The following is a 25,623-nucleotide window of genomic DNA, read 5'->3' as shown; positions in this document are numbered from 1 at the left end:
ACCACACTGCTAGTGGCCTCAGAATGAGGTTAAAAAGAAAACGCACACACACAAAACAACAACAACAAAAACTTCCCTGAGGGAAGAAAAGGCCATTCTTGCCCTCAAAATATTTCTGATTTCTCCCAAACTATAAAACACACAATAAAAAAGTTCAAGAGAAAAAAATAGAAAAAGTCACATGGACTAAAATTAGCAAAAGAACTATGGTTACAGTGGCTCCAGAAATTAAAATTATCGGATACAGATCTCAAAGAAAAGGTGATCACCACATGAAGAGATAATGATCAAGACAGAATATAAATGCAGAGAGCTGGTAACATAGCATACTTTAAAAATACCAAGAAAGAAATTATAGAAATGAAAAATATAGTACCAGAAATTAGGGACTCAGGGAGTGGGTGTAACAGGAGGTTAAAAAATTACAAAACTAGAATATAAAGTCAGGAGAAAGCAAGTAGAAAAAAGGCACAGAGAAGTAAAAAGATGGAACAAAAGAAATGAGGTACATGGTAAAAATATACAGCACTCATGTAATTAGCATCCCAGAAAGAGAGGAGAAAAAAAATAGGACAAGACTGAAGAGCTGTGACTAAGAATATTTCTAACCTAATAAAAGACACTAACTTGCAGATTTTCAATCTATTCTGCACATTCATTCAGCGTATAGATTCAAGAAGTCCATACTTTAATATATCATAGTAAAAGTACAAAAATCTAAAGAAAAAGACAAAAAGTAAAAGTTACTAGAAAAAAATTACTAACGATAAGAAGGAAATTACAAGTGACTCCTATGTAAACAATGGAAGCCAAAGACAATGGAATGACATATTCCTAGTGCTGAAATAAAATAATCACCAAAATGAAATATCATACTAGTGAAATAGAGACATTTTCTATCCAAAGTCCAGAAAAATATATTATCTAGCAGATATGCACTAAAAGAAATAAAGGGTATTCTTAATTCAGAATAAACCATCAAGTTACTTGGTAAGTTGAAGATGCAGGAAGAAATGAAGAAAAATCAAACTAGTAAATCTGTAATCAATATAAACAAATATTTACCAGATAAAATATTAACAATAATATTTACAATAGCATAATACTCATAAATAGCAATGTACTCATAAATAGTAGCAAAAGTCATAAAATATCTGGGGCGCCTGAGTGGCTCAGTTGGTTAAGCAGCCAACTTTGGCTCAGGTCATGATCTCACAGTCTGTGAGTTCAAGCCCTGCATCGGGCTCTGTGCTGACAGCTTGGAGCCTGGGGCCTGTTTCAGATTCTGTGTCTCCCTCACTCTCTGCCCCTCCCCTGCTAATGGTCTGTCTCTCTCTGTCTCTCAATAATACATAAATGTTAAAAAAATTTTTTTAAGTCATAAATTTATTTAAGTTTATTTTTAAGTCATAAATTTATTTAAGTCATAAAATATCATAAAAGTAGTGGGTGGAGGAACGAAAACATTTTAAGATTTTAGTGTTGGCTGAAAAGAGACAAGAATCGATAATTAACACTAGATTTTAATTAACCAAGGATATGTAATCCGAGTTAATACTAAAATAATAAAAGAATGTATGACTTACAAATAACAAAAAAATCAAGTTATTAAAAATAAATACAGAATAATTCTAAAAGATAGCAGGAACATATTAAAAATTGATCATAAAACAGTCAAGACAAGCAGAAAGCACTCATTAACAGGGTAAATATTAGTGATCACACAAAGTAATTGCACAAGAGATGAATTTACAAGTAGTATATTTTGGAAATAAAGTTACATTGTGTTTATATGAGACATATGTAAAATATATAAACACTAAAAAATAAAAATATATATGATACAAATATTAATCAAAGGAAAGCTGGAGTAGGTATATTAATATTTATGAAAAAGTAGACTTTAAGGAAAGTTATTTTCAGGAATATGTATTTTCAGAGCCCCCAAATATATGCAGCAAACACCGACAGAGCTGAAGGGAGAAACAGACAGTAACACAATACTAGTAGGAGATTTTAATACTCCATTCTGATTAATGGAAAGAACAATAAGAAAAAAGATCAACAGAATACAGAAAATTTGAACAATGAATCTAGTCTATCCAACAGCAGTAAAAGATACATTCTTCTCAACCCATGGGGCATTGTCCAGGATAGATCACAAATTAGGTCATAAAATAAGACTTAACACATTTAATAAGAATACTGAAATCAGGGGCACCTGAGTGTCTCAGCCAGTTAAGCATCCGACTTCAGCTCAGGTCATGATCTCACAGTCCGTGGGTTCAAGCCCCGCGACTGGCTCTGTGCTGACAGCTCAAAGGCTGGAGCCTGCTTCAGATTCTGTGTCTCCCTCTCTCTCTGCCCCTCCCCTGCCTGCACTCTCTCTCTCTCTCTCTCTCTCTCTCAAATAAATAAATAAATGAACATTAAAGAAAAAAAAAAAGAGTACTGAAATCACATCAAGTATCTTTTCTGACCTGAAGGGAATAAAATTAGAAATGAATGGATGAACTGAAAAATTTAACAATGTGGGGAAAATGAACAACATTCTCCAAAACAACCAATGGGTCAAAGAAGAAATCAAAAGAGAAATTAGAAAGTATAGTGAGACAAATAAAAATGAAAACAAAACATATCAAAATTTATAGAATGTGACAAAGGCAGTGCTAAGGGGAAAGTTCATAGTGGTAAATGCCTACATTAAAAAGCAAACAAACAAATAGTCTCAAACAATCTGAGTTTTCAGTTCAGGAACTAAAGAAAAAGGAGGAGGAGGCGGAAGCGAAGGCGAAGAAGAAAGGAGAAGGAGAAGGAGAAGAAGAAGAAGAAGAAGAAGAAGAAGAAGAAGAGGAATTTGAGAATTTGTACTTCTATATTCATCAGGAATACTGTCCTGTGGTTGTCTTTTCTTGTAATGTCCTTATCTGGCTTTGGTATCTGGGTAAGCCTGACATTGTAAAATGAGTTTTGGACTATTCCCTCCTCTGCAATTTTTTGGGAGAATTACCATTAATTCTCCTTTAAATGGTTGGTAGAATACATCAGTGAATTCAAGTGGAGGTGGAGGAGAGGGACAGGGGGAGAGGATGAAGGAGGGGGAGGGGAGGGGAGGGAGAGGAGGAAGTAGAAGAGCAACAAATGAAACCTAAAGTTAAAGGAAGGAAGGAAAAAGTAGTTAAGATGAGAGCAAAAATAAATATAATGGAGAGTAAAAAAAACAATAGAACAAATCAGTCAAACTAGGAGTCAATTTTTTTTAAGATTAACCAAAATAAAAACTGAGCTAGACTAAGAAAAAAAGAGAGAACTCAAATCAATAATATCAGAAATAACAGAAAGGAGATTACAGTTGATGCCACAGGGGTCAAATGGTTTATAAGAGACTACTATGAACAATTACATGTCAACAATTTGGATAACCTAAAAGAGAAGTATAAATTCCTAGAAATTACCAAGACTGAATCATGAAGAAAAAAGAAAATCTGAACAGATTAATAATGAGTAAGGAGATTGAATCAGTAATCAAAAGCCTTCCAACACACAAAAAAGCCCAGGACCACTTGACTTCACTGATGTATTCTACCAACCATTTAAAGGAGAATTAATGTTAATTCTTCTCAAATTCTCCCAAAAAAATGCAGAGGAGGGAATAGTCCAAAACTCATTTTACAATGTCAGGCTTACCCAGATACCAAAGCCAGATAAGGACATTATAAGAAAAGACAACCACAGGACAGTATTCCTGATGAATATAGAAGTAAAAATTCTCAACACCATTGTAGCAAACCAAATTCAACAGCACATTAAAAGGCTCATTCACCGTGAACAAGTGGGATTTATTCCATGGATGCAAGGATGGTTCAATTTCAAATCAATAAATGTGATACACAAAATTAACAGAACAAAGGATTAAAACAATATGATCATCGCAATAGATGCCAAAAGAGCATTTGACAGGTTGAACATACTTTATGATAAAAACTAAGAATATATGGAAATGAACTCAACATAATAAAGTGTTATATGAAAAGTCCACAAGTAATATTATACTCACTAGTGAAAAACTGAAAACATTTCTAGAGCAAGGTAAAGACACCCACTCTCACTACTTCTATTCAACATAGTACTGAAGTTTTAACCGGAGGAATAAGGCAAGAAGAATAGATAAAAATCACTCAATTAGAAAGCATAAAATTATCACAGATTATGTGATTTTATATGTAGAAATAATTAAACACACATGTGCACACATGCACATATACAAACACACAAACTATATGGACTAATAAATGAATTCAGAAAAGTATCAGGATACAAAACCAATGCACAGAAATCAATTGCATTTCTATACACTAACAATGAACAATCTGAAATAAAAGTAGAAAATAATTACATTTATAATAACATAAGAAAAATTAAATACTTAGGAATAAACTTAACTATCATGGTGAAAGACAACACTGAAAACTAAAAAACATTGCTGAAAGAAATTAAATAAGACACAAAAAATGATAAAGCTTCCAGTGTTCATGAATTAGATGACTTCATACTGTTAAAATGTCCATATTACCCAAAGTGATCTATAGATTCCATGCAATCCTTGTCAAAATCCCAATGGCATTTATTGCAGAAATACAAGAAAAAGTCCTAAAATTTTTATGTAACCATAAGAGCTCAAATAACTAAAACAATCATAGAAAAAGAAACAAAGCAGGCAACATCACATTTCCTCAATTCAAGACATATTAAAAAGCTATAGTAATCAAAACTATGGTGTTGACATAAAGATAGATCTAAAACCAATGGAATAGAATATAGAGACTAGAAATAAATCCATGCATATATGACCAGGTTGTCATAAGGATGACACGACTACACAATGAAGAAATGATAGCCTTGTCAACAAATAGTGTTAGAACACTGGATTAGTCACATGCAAATGAATGAAACGGACCCTTATTTTACATCACACAAAAATAAACTCAGAATGGATAAAGACTTCAGTGTAATACTTGAAAGTACTATAGTCTTAAAAGAAAATACAGGGGAAAACATTCATATCATTAATGTCTTGACAATGATTTCTTAGATATGACACCAAAAGCACAGGCAACAAAAGCAAATGCCAAAAGACATTTGGGATTACATCAATTAAAAAAAAATGGACATAGGCTTGAATAGACATTTCTCCAGAGACATACAAATGGCCAGCAGGTATATGAAAAGATGTTCAACATCACTAATGATGAGGAAAATGTGAAGCAAAATCACAATGAGATATCACTTCACACAAGTTAGGGTGGCTATATCCTCCCCTGCATCAAAATAAATAAAAGATAGCAACTATTCGTGAGGATGTGGAAAAATGGAATCCTTCTGCACTTTTGGTGGGAATGTAAAATTGTATGGCTGCTATGGAAAACAACTTGGAGCTTCTTCAAAAAATTAAAAAATATAATTACTATATGATCCAGCAATCCCACTTCTGGGTCAATAGCCAAAAGAATTGAAATCAGGATCTCAAACCTTTATCTTCACTCCCATGTTCATTGTAGCACTATTCATAATAGCCAAGTTATGGAAACAATCTAAGTGTCCATAGACAGATGAACAGATTTTATTTTTATTTTTTTTTTTTAAAGTTTATTTATTTTTGGGACAGAGAGAGACAGAGCATGAACGGGGGAGGGGCAGAGAGAGAGGGAGACACAGAATCGGAAACAGGCTCCAGGCTCTGAGCCATCAGCCCAGAGCCCGACGCGGGGCTCGAACTCACGGACCGCGAGATCGTGACCTGGCTGAAGTCGGACGCTTAACCGACTGCGCCACCCAGGCGCCCCAGATGAACAGATTTTAAAAAGGAGTATATACATACACTGAAATATTTTTGAACATATCATATGCTACATGTATCATATGCTACAACAAAAGTGAAACTTAAGGACATTATGCGAAGTGAAATGAGCCAGTCACAGAAGTCCAAAGACTGAATAGTCTTTTTTTTTCTTTAACGTTTATTTATTTTTGAGAGACAGAGTGTGAGGGGGAGAGGGACAGAGAGAGAAGGAGACACAGAATTGGAAGCAGGCTCCAGGCTCTGAACTGTCAGCACAGAGCCCGACGCGGGGCTCAAACTCACGAACCATGAGATCATGCCCTGAGCTGAAGTCTACGTTTAACCGACTGAGCCACCCAGGCGCCCCCCTCCTTTTTTTTTTAAACGAAAGACTGCGTCATCTTATTTGAGGCATTTAAAGTAGTCAAACTCATAGAAGCAAAAAAGGAGAATGATGGTTGCCAGAGGCTGGAGGTTAAGCAATGGGGAGTTGCTACTCAATAAGTATATAAGTATCAGTCCTTCAAGATGAAAAAGTTCTAGAGATCTGCATTACAACAATATGCAGGTAAAAAAGACATACAGAAGGCTAATGGGTACAAGAAAAGCTGCTCAACATCACTAATCATCAGGGATATACAAATCAAAATCCACAGTGAGGTATCACCTCACACCTGTTAGAATGGCTATTACCAAAAGACAAGAAATAACACGTGTTGACGAGGATGTGGAGAAAGAGAACACTTGTGCCCTATGGAAAACAGGATGGAGGCTCCTGAAGAACTTAAAAATAGAACTACCATATGATCCAGCAATTCTACTTCTGGGTATTTATCCAAATAAAATGAAAACACCAACTTGAAAAGATGCATGAACCCTCATGTTCACTGCAGCATTATTGATAATGCCAAGATATGGAAACAACCTAAGTGTCCACTGATGAATGAATGGATATATATGTGTGTGTGTATACATACATACATACATACATACACATACATACATACATGTATGTATACATTTTTAATGGAATACATTCAGACATAAGAAGAAGGAAACCTTGAGGTGCCTAGGTAGCTCAGTGAGTTGAGAATCTGACTCTTGACTTCGGCTCAGGTCATGATCCCAGGGTTGTGTATTGAGCCCTGCATTGGGCTCTGTGCTGAGCATGGAGCCTACTTAAGATTCTCTCTCTCTCTCTCTCTCTCTCTCTCTCTCTCTCTCCCCCTCTCTCTCTGCCTCCCTCTGCCTCTTTCCCCTTGTTTGCACATGCTTGCTCTCTCTTTCCTTCTGTAAAAAAAATAAAAGGAAATATTTCCATTTCCATTTATGACAGCATGAATAAACCTTGGGCACATCATCCTAAGTGAATAAGTTAGACAGAGAAAGACAAATACCATATGATCTCACTTACATATGAATCTTAAAACAAAAACAAACAACAAAAAACCCAACTTCATAGATATAGAGAACAGACTGGTGGTTACCAGAGGCAGGGGGTGGATGAAATGAGTAAACAAACTTCCAGTTATAAAATAAGTAAGTCATAGAGATATAAAGTACATCATGGGGACTATAGTTAATAAAACTGTATTGCATATCTGAAAGTTGCTGAGAATAAATCTTAAAAGTTCTTAATACAAAATTGTGAACAAGAACTGAATCACCATCTCTAATCAATTTTTTACTGTTTTCCCTAGTCAGTGCTGTAATAAAATAGCATGAAATTTGAAAAAGAAAATATGAAACTTCTATTACATGTTTCTGTGTTAGAAAATCAAAGAGAATCCACAGATGAATTATGAAAACCAATATTAATAATTTGACCTGTTGAAAGAGAAACTGAGACACATTAAAATTTTGAAGATTTTATTTGAGCACACATGGATTTGAACTTGACAGATTCAAATCAAAAGTGGGTAGGAGTAAGCCACCTGCAGGAGCCAAGGGCAAGTTTTTTTTAGAGAAGACATTGAAGCAAAGCATAGAAGTTACTTGATTGGTTATAGTTTATTAAGTTTTTTTATTTATGTATTTTGAGAGAGAGAGAGAGAGAGCGAGCCAGGGAGGGGCAGAGAGGGTGGGAGAGAGGGAATTCCAAGGAGGCCCTGCACCATCAGTGCAGAGTCTGATGGGATGGATCTCACAAACTGTGAGATCACGACTTGAGCTGAAATCAAGAGTCAGACATTTAACCGACTCAGCCATCCAGGTGCCCCTTGATTGATTATAGCTTAAAAAGTTGCCATATTTTGGAGAGCCTAGTTGGCTGTTTGTGATGGGTTGTTCTTAAGTTTGATTTTCTTAGATTCCAGTGCATTGACTGTAGCTTACATTTTGGTTTGTGTATGAAGGCTATGAAGACATTAGAGCCACTGCAGTCAATGTATTCCTTGTTTAAAGACTTGAACTGAGAGGCTAAGAGAAAAGTTACCAGGTGTACTCACAACTGCAAAGAAAAATCTTTCCCTTCCCCCGCCGTTCCGGAAACCAGCCAGGGCGTGCCTGCTCGTAGTCTGACATAAAGGCGGGAACCAATCAGGTTCTGCTGAATGGTTTGAAATAAAGGCGGGAACCAATCAAGTTCTGCTGAGCGTTCAAATTTAAATGTCAGCCTATAACAACTCTGTAACCTCAAAAAAATCCCTAACTTGTTTGTGCCTGTCTATAAAAGAAGCTGTAAGATCCTTGCTCGGGGCCTCTTGCGTCACCGGCGACGAGTGCGCGGAGGACCGGGTTCGAACCTGCAATAAACGACCCTTGCCGCTTGGCTTTGGCTCTGGACTCTGGTGGTTTGTTTTCGGGGGGTCTCTCGAATCGGGGCATATCATTTGGGGGCTCGTCCAGGATACCCCCAAACCCACCAGACCCCAAGTCAATGGGTCGTTCCTGAGACTGATCGGTAAGTGAGCCGGCTCTGTCCGTTTCTGTTTGTTCGTTTCTGGCTCTCCCACGTGGGATCTGTATCGGGGACTGACACGGCCCTGGCGGACGCGCTATAGGGCAGTCGGTCGGATCCAGTAGGAGACGTCCACTGGCACCCGTCTGGGGCACCTTTTTGGGCCCATCGGAATTTTCCTGGTCGGGTGGCAGACACCCGAAATGCGCTAGCGATCTGAGTGTTAAGTGTTGTGTTAAGTGTTGTGTTCTCTATTCTGTAACCTTTAAGTGTTAAACTCCTTCTCTTTCACAGGTGACCTGGCCTGGCCCAGCCAGGAATCCTCATAACTTTACTGTTTCTCCTTTTAATCCTTTCCTCCACCTCCAGGATACAGATGGGCCAATCTCAAAGCACTCCTCTTTCTCTCCTCGTTGCTAACTTCATGGATGTTAGAACCAGAGGACAGAATTTGAGTTTAGACATCCGGCGGGGAAAATTAATAACCCTCTGCCGCTCCGAATGGCCAACCTTCGGCGTTGGATGGCCAACCGAAGGAACTTTCTGCCTCCCTATAATTGCTAAGGTGAAATCAAAGATTTTTCTACCGGGTTGCAAGGGACACCTGGATCAGATTCCCTACATTCTTGTATGGCAGAGTTTAGTGGAAAATCCACCCCCTTGGTTGGCCCCCTTCCTATCCTCGGGAACGTGTAAGGTCCTTGCCATGCGGCCTGCAGGTCCCCCAAAATCAAGGATGCCAGCCGCACCCTTGTATCCCATATTGCCCGATAGTCAGGACCAACTATCCCTAGACCCTCCACCCTATCATCCCCCTCCCCTCACACCCCAAGCCCTGCCCACGGCAGCCGCTCCACCAGTCACCCCGCTAGTTGCCCCCCTAGGGGAACTGGGAGGACGGGAAGCAGTAGCTGCGCCGGAACCAGGAGGACGGGAGGCAGCAGCCGCGCCGAGCCCCATTGAAAATGTAACCAACCACGAGGGGCCAGCCGGTCGTACCCGCGGTCACACCCAGCGTGAGCCGAACTCTCGCCTCCCTGACTCCACTGTGGCCCTACCCCTGTGGGAAATAGGACCCTCCGGTGAAACAGGCAACCCCCGACTCCAGTATTGGCCTTTTTCCACCAGTGACCTTTACAACTGGAAAACGCAGAACGCTCAATTCTCTGATAACCCTAAAGATCTAATAGCTCTTTTAGACAGTGTCATGTTCACCCACCAGCCCACCTGGGACGACTGTCAGCAGCTTCTCCGCATCCTGTTCACTACAGAGGAGCGAGAGAGGATCCAATCAGAAGCAAGAAAGCTGGTTCCCGGAGACGACGGTCGGCCGACATCTAACCCTGACCTCATTAATGTGGCTTTCCCCCTAACCAGGCCTCCACAGGACGAGTGGGACTACAACACGGCAGAAGGTAGGGGAAGGCTACTCATTTATCGCCAGACTCTAATGGCGGGTCTCCGGGCTGCAGCTCGCAAGCCCACCAATTTGGCTAAGGTATATTCGGCCGTACAGGGAAAGGCAGAGAGTCCAGCTGCTTACTTAGAGAGATTAATGGAAGTCTTTAGGCAGTTTATCCCCATGGATCCAGAAGTCCCTGAAAACCAGGCTGCCGTCATTATGTCCTTTGTAAATCAAGCAGCTCCTGACATTAAAAGGAAACTCCAAAGGCTAGGGGATTTAGAAGGTAAACAGATCCAGGATCTGCTCCGTATAGCACAACGGGTCTACAACAACAGGGACGCCCCAGAAGAGAGACAGATCAAGGCCACAGAGAAAATGACTAAAGTCCTGGCCGCTATAGTCCAGAAAGAACAGCCACCCCCAGAAGGCATTCAAACAATGCGCCCTCCCAGGCGGCACTTAGATAAAGATCAATGAGCCTATTGTAAAGAGAAAGGCCATTGGATACTAGAATGCCCCAAGAAGAAACAACCCCGCCCCAGCCAAGGGCAATGGCAGCCTAAAATAGCCCCCATACTGTTTACCCAAGATACAGAGTAGGGAGGACGGGGTTCGGATCCCCTCCCCGAACCTACGGTAACGTTGCAAGTGGAGGGGACCCCGGTCCAGTTCCTAGTTGATACCGGGGCACAGCACTCAGTTCTGGTCAAGCCCCATGGAAAAGTATCTGAAAAATCATCCTGGGTACAAGGGGCCACTGGAATAAAGAAGTACCCCTGGACAACTCAGAGGACTGTGGACTTAGGAACTGGGAAGGTAACCCACTCCTTCCTGGTCATTCCCGATAGCCCCTGCCCCCTGTTGGGGAGGGATTTGCTTACCGAAATGGGGGCCCAAATTCATTTCCAACTGGGGGGGCCCACAGTGACTGACTTCCACAACCAACCCATATCTGTACTTACTGTGAGACTAGAGGATGAATATGGGCTCCATCAGGAACCCACTCCTCGGGATCAGGGCATCGAGCCTTGGCTTCAACGCTTCCCAGACATGTGGGCAGAAACAGGTGGTATGGGGTTAGCAAAACATCGCCCAGCCCTATTTATAGAGGTTAAGCCTGGGACAACCCCGTCCGTGTGCGCCAATACCCTATGCCCACGGAAGCCAAAAATGGCATCACACCGCACATCTGCCGCCTCCTTGACTTCGGGGTCCTACGCACCTGCCACTCAGCATGGAATACCCCCCTGCTGCCCGTGCGCAAACCCAATAGCGGGGAATACAGACCAGTGCAGGACCTGAGAGAAGTCAATAAGCGGGTAATGGACATACATCCAACCGTTCCTAACCCCTATACTCTCCTGAGCACCCTCAGCCCAGAAAAACAATGGTATACTGTTCTAGATCTAAAAGATGCTTTTTTCAGCCTACCACTAGTGCCTAAAAGTCAAGAGCTATTTGCATTCGAGTGGACAGATCCAGACAGGGGCATAAATGGCCAGCTCACTTGGACCAGACTGCCACAAGGATTCAAGAACTCTCCGACCCTGTTCGACGAGGCTCTACACGAAGATTTAAGTGAGTACAGACAACAACACCCTAATATAGCTCTCCTACAGTATGTTGATGATCTCTTAATAGCTGCCGAGACACCCGAAACCTGCATCCAGGGAACCGAAGGTCTCCTGCGAACTCTGGGAACTTTAGGCTACTGCGCCTCAGCAAAGAAGGCTCAAATCTGCAAGTCAGAGGTAACTTACCTGGGTTACTTACTGAGAGGGGGGCAACGCTGGCTAACAGATGCCCGGAAGGAGACTGTCCTTCGTATTCCCAGACCGCAGACACCACGGCAGGTGAGGGAATTCCTAGGGTCGGCTGGGTTCTGCAGACTATGGATACCAGGGTTTGCTGAATTAGCAAAACCTTTATACCAGGCAACAAAAGATCAACAGCCCTTTAGTTGGACGGAAGAAGCCGAACAGGCCTTCCAACAAATCAAAACTGCTCTGCTATCAGCACCTGCCCTAGGACTCCCCGATGTCTCCAAACCCTTCCACCTATATGTAGATGAAAACCGGGGCATAGCCAAGGTGGTGCTAACCCAGAACTCGGGCCCTTGGTGCAGGCCAGTAGCCTATCTGTCTAAAAAGCTAGATCCAAAAAAAAAAAAAAAAAAAAAAAAAAAAAAAAAAAAAAAAAAGCTAGATCCAGTGGCCGCCGGATGGCCACCCTGTCTCCGGATGATTGCAGCCACTGCCCTAATGGTAAAGGACGCTGATAAGCTGACCATGGGCCAAGAGCTACGAGTCACCACCCCGCATGCCATCGAGGGCATCCTCAAGCAGCCGCCTGACTGATGGCTGAGCAATGCCTGACTCACTCATTACCAGGGACTGCTGTTGAACCCCCTCAAGGTCGTCTTCACCCCCCCAACGGCCCTGAACCCAGCGTCACTGCTGCCAGACCCAGACATGGGAACCCCACTTCATGACTGCACCGACATACTGGCTCAAGTTTATGGGGTCCGGGAAGACTTGCAGGATCAGCCATTATCGGACGCAGATGCCATCTGGTTCACCGATGGAAGCAGCTTCGTTCACCAGGGACAAAGGTATGCGGGGGCGGCCATGACTTCAGAGAGCGAGGTGGTGTGGGCAGAAGCTTTACCCCCCGGAACCTTGGCCCAGAAGGCTGAGCTAATAGCCTTAACCCAGGCCCTAAAGTTAGGAAGAGACCGCAAGCTAACCGTGTACACTGATAGCCGATATGCCTTCGCCACCGCTCATGTACATGGGGCGATATACAGAGAAAGGGGGCTCCTCACAGCTGAAGGGAAAGACATCAGAAATAAAGAAGAGATTCTAGCCCTGCTAGCAGCCTTATGGGAACCCAAAAAGCTAGCAATTGTACATTGCCCAGGACACCAGAAGACAACCGACCCAATTTCCCGGGGCAACACTTTGGCCGATCAGATTGCAAAAAACATAGCTCGGCCCCCAGCGCAATTGCTGACCCTACAGCTGCCAGACCCCGGACCCCGGGAATTGCTCCCCAGCCCTGAGTATTCAGAAAGTGACATTCAATGGATGAGTAAACTTCCTATGACCCGAATCAAAGATGGCTGGTGGAGAGACTCTAAAAGCAACATTATACTCCCAGATAAACTAGTATGGCAAGTTCTAGAGCCTATCTATCCCAGCACCCACTTAGGTTCCCGGCGAATGTTGGACTTAACTGAGATAGACTGGACTAAAAATCAGAAATGTCTCTGGTAAGGTCGATCAAGTAGTCACTAAATGTACAGTGTGCCAACTCAACAATGCGAGTAGCAATCCTCAGACAACAGGGGTAAGACAAAGAGGGAGCAGACCGGGGACCTATTGGGAAGTAGATTTCACTGAGGTAAAACCAGGAATATATGGATATAAGTATTTGCTAGTTTTTGTAGATACCTTTTCAGGATGGACTGAAGCCTTTCCAACCAAGAATGAAACGGCACAGATTGTAGCCAAAAAGATCCTAGAAGAAATCCTGCCCAGGTATGGTTTTCCAGTAATGATAGGGTCAGACAATGGACCTGCATTCGTCTCTAAGGTAAGGGACTGGCTTCCATACTTGGGGCTGAGTGGAAATTACATTGTGCATACCAACCCCAAAGCTCAGGACAGGTAGAGAGAATGAACAGAACCTTAAAGGAAACCCTAACTAAATTAACCATGGAGACTGGCACTAATTGGGTGGTCCTTCTCCCCTATGCTCTGTTCAGGGTGCGTAATTCCCCATACACACTGGGACTCACACCCTATGAAATAATACATGGTAGACCACCCTGCTTTCTGCTCTAGCGGGACCCCTTATACTCCTCCTTCTCCTCCTCACCCTCGGGCTTTATATTATTAATAAACTAGTTGCCTTTATTAAAGACCGAGTTAACACGATCCAACTGATGGCCCTTAGGACCCAATACCAACCCGTCATTACCGAAACATTTGAGTCAGACACATAAGATCCAAGATTGGCTCTTAAGGCACCAAAGAGAGGGGGGAATGAGAGGCTAAAAGTTACCAGGTGTACTCACAACTGCAAAGAAAAATCTTTCCCTTCCCCCGCTGTTCCCGAAACCAGCCAGGGCGTGCCCGCTCGTGGTCTGACATAAAGGCGGGAACCAATCAAGTTCTGCTGAGCGTTCAGATTTAAATGTCAGCCTATAACAACTCTGTAACCTCAAAAAAATCCCTAACTTGTTTGTGCCTGTCTATAAAAGAAGCTGTAAGATTCTTGCTCGGGGCCTCTTGCGTCACCTGCGACGAGTGCGCGGAGGACCGGGTTCGAACTTGCAATAAACGACCCTTGCCGCTTGGCTTTGGCTCTGGACTCTGGTGGTTTGTTTTCGGGGGGGTCTCTCGAGTCGGGGCCTATCAGAACAGAATAATTGTAAGAATTAACACATTTGATAGATATAAGGTTATAATAAAAAAGAAAGTGACTTTTTTCTACATTCCAGCAATAAAGATAGAAATTAAAAGTTTAAAAACTATTTTCATAATAATATACAAATGATGTATCTAAGAATAAAATACCAGAAAGTAGATCACAACTTTATAAGAAGAAAATTAATTTTTTGACAAAAATTAAAGAACACAAATAAAGGGTAACATATTCCATATTTATGCACCAGAAGTCTCATCGTTATAAAGATGTGAGAACAACCTCATCTGAAATGAGGACAAATGTTACATTTTTTTCTTTTTATTATCTTTGACTTTTTTCCTAGATCTTAGCATACTGATTCTGAAGTTTACATGAAAACATGCATTAATGTAAAAATTGACTCTCTTTAAGAACATAAAATGGAATACTCCTTCTATCACATACGAAGACTTATAAGACTAATTCAGTATGCTTATGTACTCAAGGATGGGTGCAAGAAAAAATCCAGTAAGAACACCTACACATATAAGGAGAGTTAAAGCAAAGGCAGAATAAAAACAGTGGAGAAAGAACAAGGACAGCCTTTTCAAAATATCATGCTTGGGCATCTGTGCGTCTACCTAGGAAAATAAATAATTTGGACCCCACATCACTGACACAAAAATACATTCCAGGCATATCACAGAACTATATGTGAGATGTAAGATGAGAATGCTTTTACAAGGCAATGTAAGCAAGCATCTTTATGGAAGCATCTGGAAGAAAGATTTCTTAAACAGTGCACAAAACACAGTATCAATATGAGGAAAAGGTTTATAAATTTAACTACATTAAAAGTAAGAACTTTTGAAAACATTTCCCAATGAATACGTATATCAAATCATCACATTAAGCACCTTAAATATATACAATTTGTATTTGTACTTATACCTCAATAAAGCTGATAACATAAAATAAGCAAACAAACAAACAAAAATAAACACACAAACAACACTGGGAGAGTAAAAAGGCAAGTCACATATTAGTAGAAATTTGTAACCCTGTAACTGACAAAGAACTTATATCCAGATTTTATAAATTATAAATCAATAAGAAAAAAATTTAAAAGAAGAATTCCCAGTACTAAAAGACAGAGAGACTTGAATAGGCACTCCAAATAAGAGATACTAAAAGTCCAGGAAACATGATAACATCTCAAAAGAAGTAGAAAAATGTATATTAAAACTACCGTAAGAAGCAACCACTGGCCACCAAATGGTTAAAATGAGAAAGACCAAGACTAACAACTACTGCCAAGTAGTGAAGCTACAGGAACTCACATACATCAGTAATGGAACAATCTGTTCGGAAAACAATTTGGCATTATTGGAATGCATACCCTAAAACCAAGTAAGTCCACTTCTAGGTTAGTTATGCAGCAGAGTACTAGGAACTATATATATTTATGTTCATAACAAAAGCATTTATAACATTCACAAAATAGAAACAATCCAAATAATCATCACAAATATATTATGCAATTAATTTTTACATATCCATACAATGGAGATTGGGTGAACTGCAGCTATGTGTATGGTGTGATCATATAAAGGTAATACTAAATGACAATAGACACTAATAACATATTGTTTCACTTATAAACACTACACAAAAGTGGTAAAATTAAAGATTAGTGTAGAAATTCTTCCAAAGAGGAGGTGATAAATAGGAAAAGCAAGGAAGTGATTTTCATAAAAGTCAGGATAATGGTTAACACTAGGGGAAAGCAAGAGATATGACTGAGAAAGAGGCATGTGAAGAGCTGGTCTGGACTACAGGCAATACTCAATTTTCTAACCAGGATAGCGGTCACCACAGGTTTTCATTTTATAATGCGTTAACATGGCCATATATGTTTCTTTGCATTTTTTGGCATGTATGCTAAAAGTATAAAATGTGTGTTAAAATGGTAAAAATTACATATTTGTTTCAAAGTATGTGGGGAAATTAATTTTTTGTTTTGACAGAGAGAGTGAGCGAGCAGGGGAGGAACAGAAAAAGAGAGAATCCCAAGCAGGCTCCACACTGTCAGCACGGAGCCCCACACAGGGCTCCAATTCACCAACCACAAGATCATGACCCGAGCAGAAATCAAGAGTCGGGTGCTTAACTGACTGAGCCACCCAGGCGCCCCAGGGGAAACCAATTTACTAACATGTTTTTATATGTATTACTAAAACAAAATGAGAATATTAGAATGAAGTTTGGGTAAAGAAGGGAATATTGTTACAGTTTATCTTATTATATCCTCAGGAAGTTCTAACATGTTTACCGAAGAAACAAATATATAAAAAGAAATAAATCCAAATATGTTTCTCAGTTGTCTCAGTCTTATGGATGGGAATAAGCAATGGTATTTTCTTCTGTGCATGTTTATGATGAGTAAATACAATGTAAGAGATAAGTTTCCTATTGCTACTGCCATTGGGGAGCATGTGAATCATCCAGTCTCTTGAAGATCAGTTTAAGATTACTAATTTTCAGACTCTAATTTTGAGGAGAGTGTATTATTACTTTAGCACATTACTAAACAGAATTTTCTAAGATGTCATATTGATAGACCTTTTGCAAACATCCTAAAGGAAAAGTTGCATCCTTTCCTTTGAGCTGTTCCAGCAATTTTTCTACTTCATTATTTCTCAGTTAAATAATACTGCAATTTAGGGGTGCCTGGGTGGCTCAGTCAGTTAAGCCTCTGACTTCAGCTCAGGTCATGATCTCCTGATTTGTGAGTTCAAGCCTCACCTCAGGCTCTGTGCTGACAGCTTGGAGCCTGGAGCCTGCTCGGATTCCGTGTCTCCCTCTCTCCCTCTGTCCCTACCCTGCTCATGCTCTGTCTCTCTGTCTCTCAATAATAAATAAACATTAAAAACAATTAAAAATAATAATACTGCAATTTAAAATCCAGTAATCCACATTTGACTGATTACTAATCTCTCATATACAAATTATGCATATTCTTGACATGTTGAAAGTAACATAATATAAATGAGGTCTGACATATGAATGAATGCATATCCATCTTTCATACTTGTTGCACTTATTTATGCTATTCTACATAGTTTTCAAAGGAGAGCTGATCAGTTTTCTGTCAAATTATTATGATTCATTTATAAAACGGTATATTTAGCTAATACGGAGAAGTATCAGTTTTTCAATAGAATGTAGAAAGATTGTTCTAACAGACCTGACCAAATGTGATATGTAAATGCTTCTGATTATTTAAGTGTATAAAACCAACTTAAACCTAAAATCAAGCCCATCCATAAAAATACCTGACACTTAATGCATTGCTCATTGACCATTTCCTGTTCCAACCTGATATTCATGGAATAAAAATAACCGACAAAATAATCACTAGATCATTCACCATGCAAATTTAAGTATTACTCCTCTAATTTCATAGAAAACTAAGCCCTCCCCACCAAAAAAATTATTAATTTAACCAAAGTCACATAGCAAGGAAGTTGCAGATAGGGGATGAAAACAAAGTTGTTTTGTTTCCAAATCAATGCTGGTTGTGTTTTCAAAGATAACTTTTTCATCTCAAACTTTCTGGAAATCTGTAAGTTTGTTGTTCATTGTTTAGCTTTTTGCTTCTGTTTTTGTTTTGTTTGTTTTTTATTTTAGGAATGAAAACTTCTCTTTTCAAATGTCATAAATACTGGTTCTAAACTGTTTCCCAGGGGAAAGTTCAGTATGGTATGTTTCTCACACTGAATTAATTATACAAATAATACTTCAAAACGTAGATTATCTAAACTGGTATAAACAAAAATAGACCTAAATCTCTGTATACTTAGTACATAAGGACATGAATGTATTTCCTTTTCTGAATAGAAATTTAGTTTATTTAAAAATTCAAATAATTATTTCTTTCATAGTTTCTCATCCAAATGCAAACTTTCATTTAAGTAGTAGTCCTTAGATTTACATATCACAGAGGAATCACAGAGGAATCATGCTATGAAATTATACAAACACTTTATTCTGATCCCAGCTATAAAACATAATTACTTGGTAAATGTCCTGTACAAATAAGAATATTTGCTAATTATGTCTGTACAATAAAATGTAGGAGGTCATTCCTTTGGGATTATGTGTCATTCTGCAAGACCCTGTTGATAGAATGAAAGCTTGGTGATTACTGTTCCACTAATCTCCCAAACCTATAATTCTGTATTCAGTAAATGCTAGTTCAATTTTTCTTTGCTTCAGTTACTTAAGTAAATGCTTAAGTAAAGTTTTCACTACATGTGTATTGCCCTGAATCTCCATAGTTACATGAAAATTATATTTATTAACATCTTTCTAGTAGTGTGCCCAGCTGAGAGCATGGCTGTAGCAAGCACTTGTACTGTCGTTCAGTGGTTAACATGATGGCAACTTATACTATAGGAGGGTAACACCATGGTATAAGTTTAAAGCTGTATCTTTATGTATTTTTTAATGCCACACTCCATTCTTTTGCTCGTATCCCTAAAATTCCATAGCGGACTATCGCAGTTAACTAGTCTCTGACCTCAGCTATTCTGTAGTCATTTTCCCAGGGAAGAACTTAGGCTTTTTCTGGTCTGGGCATTATGAGGCATTTCTGATCATATAAAAAAGGGTTGAGGAGAGGGGCGCCTGGGTGGCGCAGTCGGTTAAGCGTCCGACTTCAGCCAGGTCACGATCTCGCGGTCCGTGAGTTCGAGCCCCGCGTCGGGCTCTGGGCTGATGGCTCAGAGCCTGGAGCCTGTTTCCGATTCTGTGTCTCCCTCTCTCTCTGCCCCTCCCCCGTTCATGCTCTGTCTCTCTCTGTCCCAAAAATAAATAAAAGTTGAAAAAAAAAAATTAAAAAAAAAAAAAAAAAAAACGGTTGAGGAGAGTATAATCAAAGACGTAAGATGGGAAAGACGAAATGTGAAGCTAAATAATGATACTTTGATTACTCAATACTCCTACAAATATTCCATTAGAATTTCTTAATTAAATCTCCACCCCGGCTCCTCAGAGTTTAAGACAAAGGGCAGCTAACATTGTTTAGAGGGACAAAATAGTACAGAGTGGAAATTTTCATCTGACCTCAGTGTACAAAAATATCTTCTGGATTTTTCCCTCTGATTTATAAGATCTATGTTTAGAAATATGGCTATGGGATGACTTTGCAAAATAGCACTCTGAAAAAACACATAGTCAGTGCTTAGGCAACTCTTACTAGCTCTTATCTAGAACAAGTGCTTAAGTATGTTTTTTTCTTAATTCAAAGTCATTATTCCAGTTTGAAAGTACTCTTTAGTCTTCATAATAATCCTCTGACTATACAAAAAAATTATTGTACATATCTGTATTTGTTCTGAAATAAAAGATGCTGCTGTCTTTCTTATTACTTGAACACTTGGAAAGAAATCATGAAAATGTTCCAAAACAATTCTGTGACTTTATAACCAAAGGGTGGAAGCTCTTCAACAAAATTCCTGCTTCTTAGCTGTCAGAGCTCTAAGAAAAGAAGAAATCTGGGAACAAGTTTTCATAGATACCATAGCCCCTGTTCTCAACAAGTTTCAGTATCCAAAGGAAGATTTAGAGAACACAAATACTTTACATACAAATATATGATTTACATATACACAACACACTTTATATCCATTCATGTATGTATGCATATATATGATACACACACACACACACACACACATATATATACTCTATTCAGAATATGTAATCTTAGAATATGAGTACTTTGTAACCACAATGTATAAAACATTTTGCAATCATATGGTGGACTAGGAAGAATGAACTGAACTGGAGAAGTTTACTGAGATAATCTGAGAAAATTAGGGAGGTGGAACATTATTCTTTGCATTTTTTTTAAAAGGAAGATTTTGGTACCAGTTATGTCTAATAAGTACCATGTATAAGTGTTTGTGCTAGACCTAAAAGTTGCTTAAGTCAGAAACATGCATAATAGACATCTTGAATGATAAATAGAATGGGATAAAGAGAATGATGAAGAGAAAATCAGATGACTATGGCATAAGAGAACTACAAATGGTGAATTATAATGGTGTTAGCCTTAAAGTAGCAGTGGATTTTTCTGTTCATTTAGAGAAAGCAGTCTTCATGGGTCAGCTAAGTTCAGTAAAAACTAGAAGGTAGAAGAGGTGCTCAAAAAGGAAGCTGAGGATACATGCTGATCACCTTGCCACAGTTTGGGTGAACACAGTTGAAAGATTTTGGGTAGCACAGAAGGAGTTCACAGATCACAGCAGCACAAAGGTAGGAGTTCCATTAATAATGGGCCACTGTGAAATCTCAGAAATCTCACAATGCCTAAGTTAAATGTGCATAGACCATGGTGGGGTTTGTTATGACAGTTTCTTAGAAGAGAGTGGGTGCTCATTCTTGTTCTAAAGTGACCCCAGTAAGATGGCTTCATAGAAGCCCTCCCCTCATACAGTGTCTGGCAATGATTGATGGCTTTAAAAGGAAATAGCACAAGGGATGAGAGTCAACAAATGAACTTGAACTGGTAGTTATAGATGGACAAGCTCAGGACAGACATGACAGTGAAGAGAATACTGCTAATAGGTATGATTGAAGAGAAAATTAGTAGGTAGAGTGCCTTTGAAGGAGACAGAAGGATCTAGATATAGTAAAAGGAAAAAGGCTGAATCCATATACAATACTAGAGACCATGCCTTGACTGATTTCTCTATCCTCCATCACTTGGATAGAAACAGACGGCTGAGGGACCAAGCTATCATACAACTCCATAACCAGGTTCCTGGCCATTTTTTTGAGTTTTTCTCAACTTCTTTCTGTATAAAGCGAGGCCTGATAAATTGCTCCATCAGAGAGATTGGCAAACTATGGTTCGCAGGCCAAATCCAGTCTACCACATGTTTTTTTTGCAAAGAAATAGTTTTGTGGGAACACAGCCATGCTATTCACTTCCATTTTGCCTACGGCTTCTCTCACATTATGATGGCACAGTTGAGAAGCAGCAGAAACAATATGACTGGCAAATTCAAAAATATTCACCATATGGCCCCTTACAAAAAAAAATGTGATGACTCCTCTGCTCCCTCTCTTTGTTACATCTGAAATAGAGTTATATGTCAATTGACATATTTACTTCTATAGCTTGCAAATTAGAAATAGGGGCTAGATTTTTTAGCTCAATTATTTTGCCTCACTTAACTGGACAAACTTGAGACATATTAAAACATCATAGAGGTCACTAATTTTGTGATTAGTACATAGTATTTTGCCTTTTCTCATGATGTTTATGAACAAATTTGAAGATTATTCTGACGATGAAAATTTTGAAGTTTATTCTTTCCCTTAAATATGAGATAATTATGAGTCCAAATATGAGATCATCAAAAAAAGAATTGTATTTCTATTTGTATTAAACTAGGAGCTAAAAAGGCCAATTATTTGCATAAAGTGGGTGAAATTGGTGAGGTTTAAACAGTATGTGTTAAATTTCTACAGTTTTAATTCCACACCAAACTAGTTACACTGCATTTTAAAAGACTTCCAGATATAACAAAATTCCTAAATACAACAAAATTCCTAAATATCTGTTGGTGGAAGGAAACCATGATACCATCAGTTTGAGGCAGCCATTATACAGAATAATTTAAAAATATAATAATGATGTTAGCTACACTATAGTGAGCATAGCACACATATAGAGAGGTGAGCCACTGTTGTTAACTGTGTGTCTACTTTATTCAAATGAAAAAAATGTTTTAAGCTATAATGAGGAAAGTTCACAGAAGTAAGCTAAGTTACATTAAAAAAAACCCTATGTTCCTATGAAATACTAGGTGAAAGGTAATAAAAAATAATTACATCTTTCGAAGGGGCACATGCACCCCAATGTTTATAGCAGCACTATCAACAATAGCCAAAGCATAGAAAGAGCCCAAATGCCCATCAACAGATGAATGGATATAGAGGATGTGGTATATATATATATATATATATATATATATATATATATATATATACATATACATACAATGGAGTATTACTCAGCAATCAAAAAGAATGAAATCTTGTCATTTGCAACCACGTGAAGGTAACTAGAGGGTATTATGCTAAGCGAAATTAGTCAGAGAAAGACAAATATCACATGACTTCACTCATATGAGAACTTTAAGACACATAACAGGTGAACATAAGGGAAGGGAAGCAAAAATAACATAAAAACAGAGGGGGACAAAACATAAGAGACTCTTAAATATGGAGGACAGAGGGTTACTGGAGGGATTGTGGGAGGGAGATGGGCTAAATGGATAAGGGGCATTAAGGAATCTACTCCTGAAATCATTGTTGCACTATATGTTAACTAACTTGGATATAAATTTAAAATATAAAATAAAATTAAATAATTAATTAATTTAAAATAATTTATAAAATTATGAAAATGATAGCATTATTTATAGAAATGTTTGCTATCAGTCAAAAGTCCAGATTCCACATAAAATTATTGGATACATTATTAAACAAAAAACTATTAAAATAAATTAATATTGTAAGACAGCAGAAAAATAACAGCTAAATTCATCTAGAAAAAAGCAGAAAGAAGGAGAGAAAGGAAACAAATTGATGAGATTGATTTAGAGCTTCACAATAAGAATGGTCATTGTAAAGTGAGAAAATTATTATTATTTACAGGTAATACTTGTCTGCGTAGGGCACACAAGACACATCTGCAAAAATCGATGTAAAGTTGTTTTTTAATTCAAGTTAGTTAACACACACAGTATACTCTTGGCTTCAGAAAAAATGTCAATCAAAGTTTTAAAAAATATGATAAGCTATCTACATACAGAATAAATATTCACAAATTAAAATTTATTTACATGCAACAAAAATCTCAGAAAATCTAATGGGAATATAATATTGTTTTTTAAAAAGTCAACCAAGTTATTTAAAATAACCTGTAACTTGGGGCGCCTGGGTGGCTCAGTTGGTTGAGCGCCCGACTTCAGCCTGGGTCATGATCTCAAAGTTTGTGAGTTCAAGCCCCACATCAGGCTCTGTGCTGACAGTCCAGAGCCTGGAGTCTGCTTCAGATTCTGTGTCTTTCTCTCACTGCCCCTCCCCCACTCATGCTCTGTCTCTCTCTCTCTCTCTCTCTCTCTCTCTCTCTCTCAAAAATAGACATTAAAATTTTTTAAAAATAAATAAAAATAAAAATAAAATAACCTCTAACCATCTTAACAAGAAATACAAGAAACATAAATAGCTCTAAAATACTTCCTAAGAGTTCTTAAAAGAAGACATATAAAGGGGAGAACAGAGGTTTATATTCCTGAATATCCATGATATTGTAAAACTTCTTCCCATAAATACTTATAAGTACTTAATGTACATGCAACTAAAATCTCCCTAGATTTTTTTTTAATTACTTTGAAGTTCATCTGGATGGATTAAACAGGAGTAAACATATTTGTTTTCCCCTGAAACAGTGAAGAATGAGACAATCTTATCTCAATAGCATATTAAAATGTAATTCAAAGGCAAAATAATTAGGCTTTTAGTTGTAGGTAGTGGATTAAACATATGCATTTTCTTTTGCTCTTTTCTCAATGCCCGGAAATAACTGTAAAATGATGTGTTTTTTGTTTGTTTGTTTTCTTTAGTCACAAAATTGCAGGAATAAAGATACTGGAGGAAGAGATGACAGAAACAAAATTCAAGAAGCTTAAAAGCAGAAGATGCGTGGTAAATGACTTAGCAGAATACAAACAAGTGAATCCTAAGCAGGCAGTGTAGTGAGTCCAGTTGTACCGCAGAACGTCCTGAATGAAGGCTCACTAAAGCTCCTGTTTACAGTAAGTGCTGTTCTCTCACCCCCAAGTGTGCCAGTGGCTCTCAGGCCAGAATTCTGTTATCTTCACTAGAAAAAAAAAACCCTCAGTCTTGTAAAAAAGGTAAATAAGAAGGGCTTCTCTGCCTGGAATCAGGGAGGGGATATAGAAGCCTCATTTCTTTTTAACTGTACTTTTTTTTTTAACGTTTATTTATTTTTGAGACAGAGAGAGACAGAGCATGAACAGGGGAGGGGCAGAGAGAGAGGGAGACACAGAATCGAAGCAAGCTCCAGGCTCCCCGGAGGAGGGGCGGGCTCAAACTCACAACCGCGAGATCGTGACCTGAGTCGAAGTCGGACGCTTAACCGACTGAGCCACCCAGGGGCCCCCTTTAATTGTACTTTTAACCAATCCTGTTTGCCCCACTTTCATCCCTAATGGATGAAATTCCACCCATTCTTCAGACCATGGGTCAAACATTAGGGTTGTGGTAAACAGGGGCCTTAGTGATTAGGGTTGTGGGTAAACAGGGGCCTTTACCCAGTGAAATACTGACACATCTCATATGATTTCTCCACTGAGGTCCAGGAAAGTTGGCATTTTATACCCTACAGACAGTTGATTGAAAGATCCCTTTCCAGGGGATGTGACTAACCCAAGAGAAAAAGTTCTAAAGATACCCTGGGGCAAAGCAACTCTTCTCAAATTAAGTCCTGTAGTCAGATTAAACCCTAATGCTCTAGGGCTTCCATCATACACAAAGAATTAAATTGTCTTCTCTGAATCTAGAATGATTCTAGCTAAATAACTCCCTTAGGGCAAATGAAAATTTGCCAACATTATATAATGTTCTGCAGAACCAGTTTCTCTCTCAGAGCCCTATTGAGAAAGTCCAGGCCTACAATGAAATCCCCAGTTTCCAAAACCCACCCATGCATAGAAAATGTTAATTAGCTTCTTTGGGTTCTACTCTACTGTATGAATATAGGTGAGGAGAATATCTGAGGAAATATTGTAACACAAGAAGTAGAGGCCGAAACAAACAGTCAAATATGCAAACAAAGAGGAGAAAATAAAACATATAAAAGCAGACTATACGAAATTTCCAAAATATTGCATCTATGAAATGAGAACAAAGTGCTTTGATAAATGAATATTTGAGGAAAAAAAAGGACTTTGGAAATCATAAATGTGT

General features: G+C 38.9%; 1 protein-coding gene across 1 annotated transcript in view; it reads left to right on the top strand.

Moving 5' to 3' along the window:
- LOC147581036 (uncharacterized) overlaps positions 1 to 24,390 on the top strand; it is a 92,604-nt gene extending 68,214 nt beyond the window's left edge. The window contains 4 exon segments of the mRNA XM_086708397.1: positions 9,108 to 9,303; positions 9,961 to 11,272; positions 11,275 to 13,414; positions 24,258 to 24,390. Of these exon segments, the coding sequence (XP_086564523.1) occupies positions 9,108 to 9,303; positions 9,961 to 11,272; positions 11,275 to 13,414; positions 24,258 to 24,390 (3,781 nt within the window).
- The last annotated feature ends 1,233 nt before the right edge of the window (positions 24,391 to 25,623 follow it).

The sequence above is a fragment of the Puma concolor genome, chromosome B2 (genome assembly GCF_028749965.1).
Source record: "Puma concolor isolate L17-30 chromosome B2, mPumCon1.1.hap2, whole genome shotgun sequence".
Taxonomy (NCBI): Eukaryota; Metazoa; Chordata; class Mammalia; order Carnivora; family Felidae; genus Puma; species Puma concolor.
Note: the sequence above shows the minus strand (reverse complement) of the source record. Positions and strands in the feature narration are given on the sequence as shown.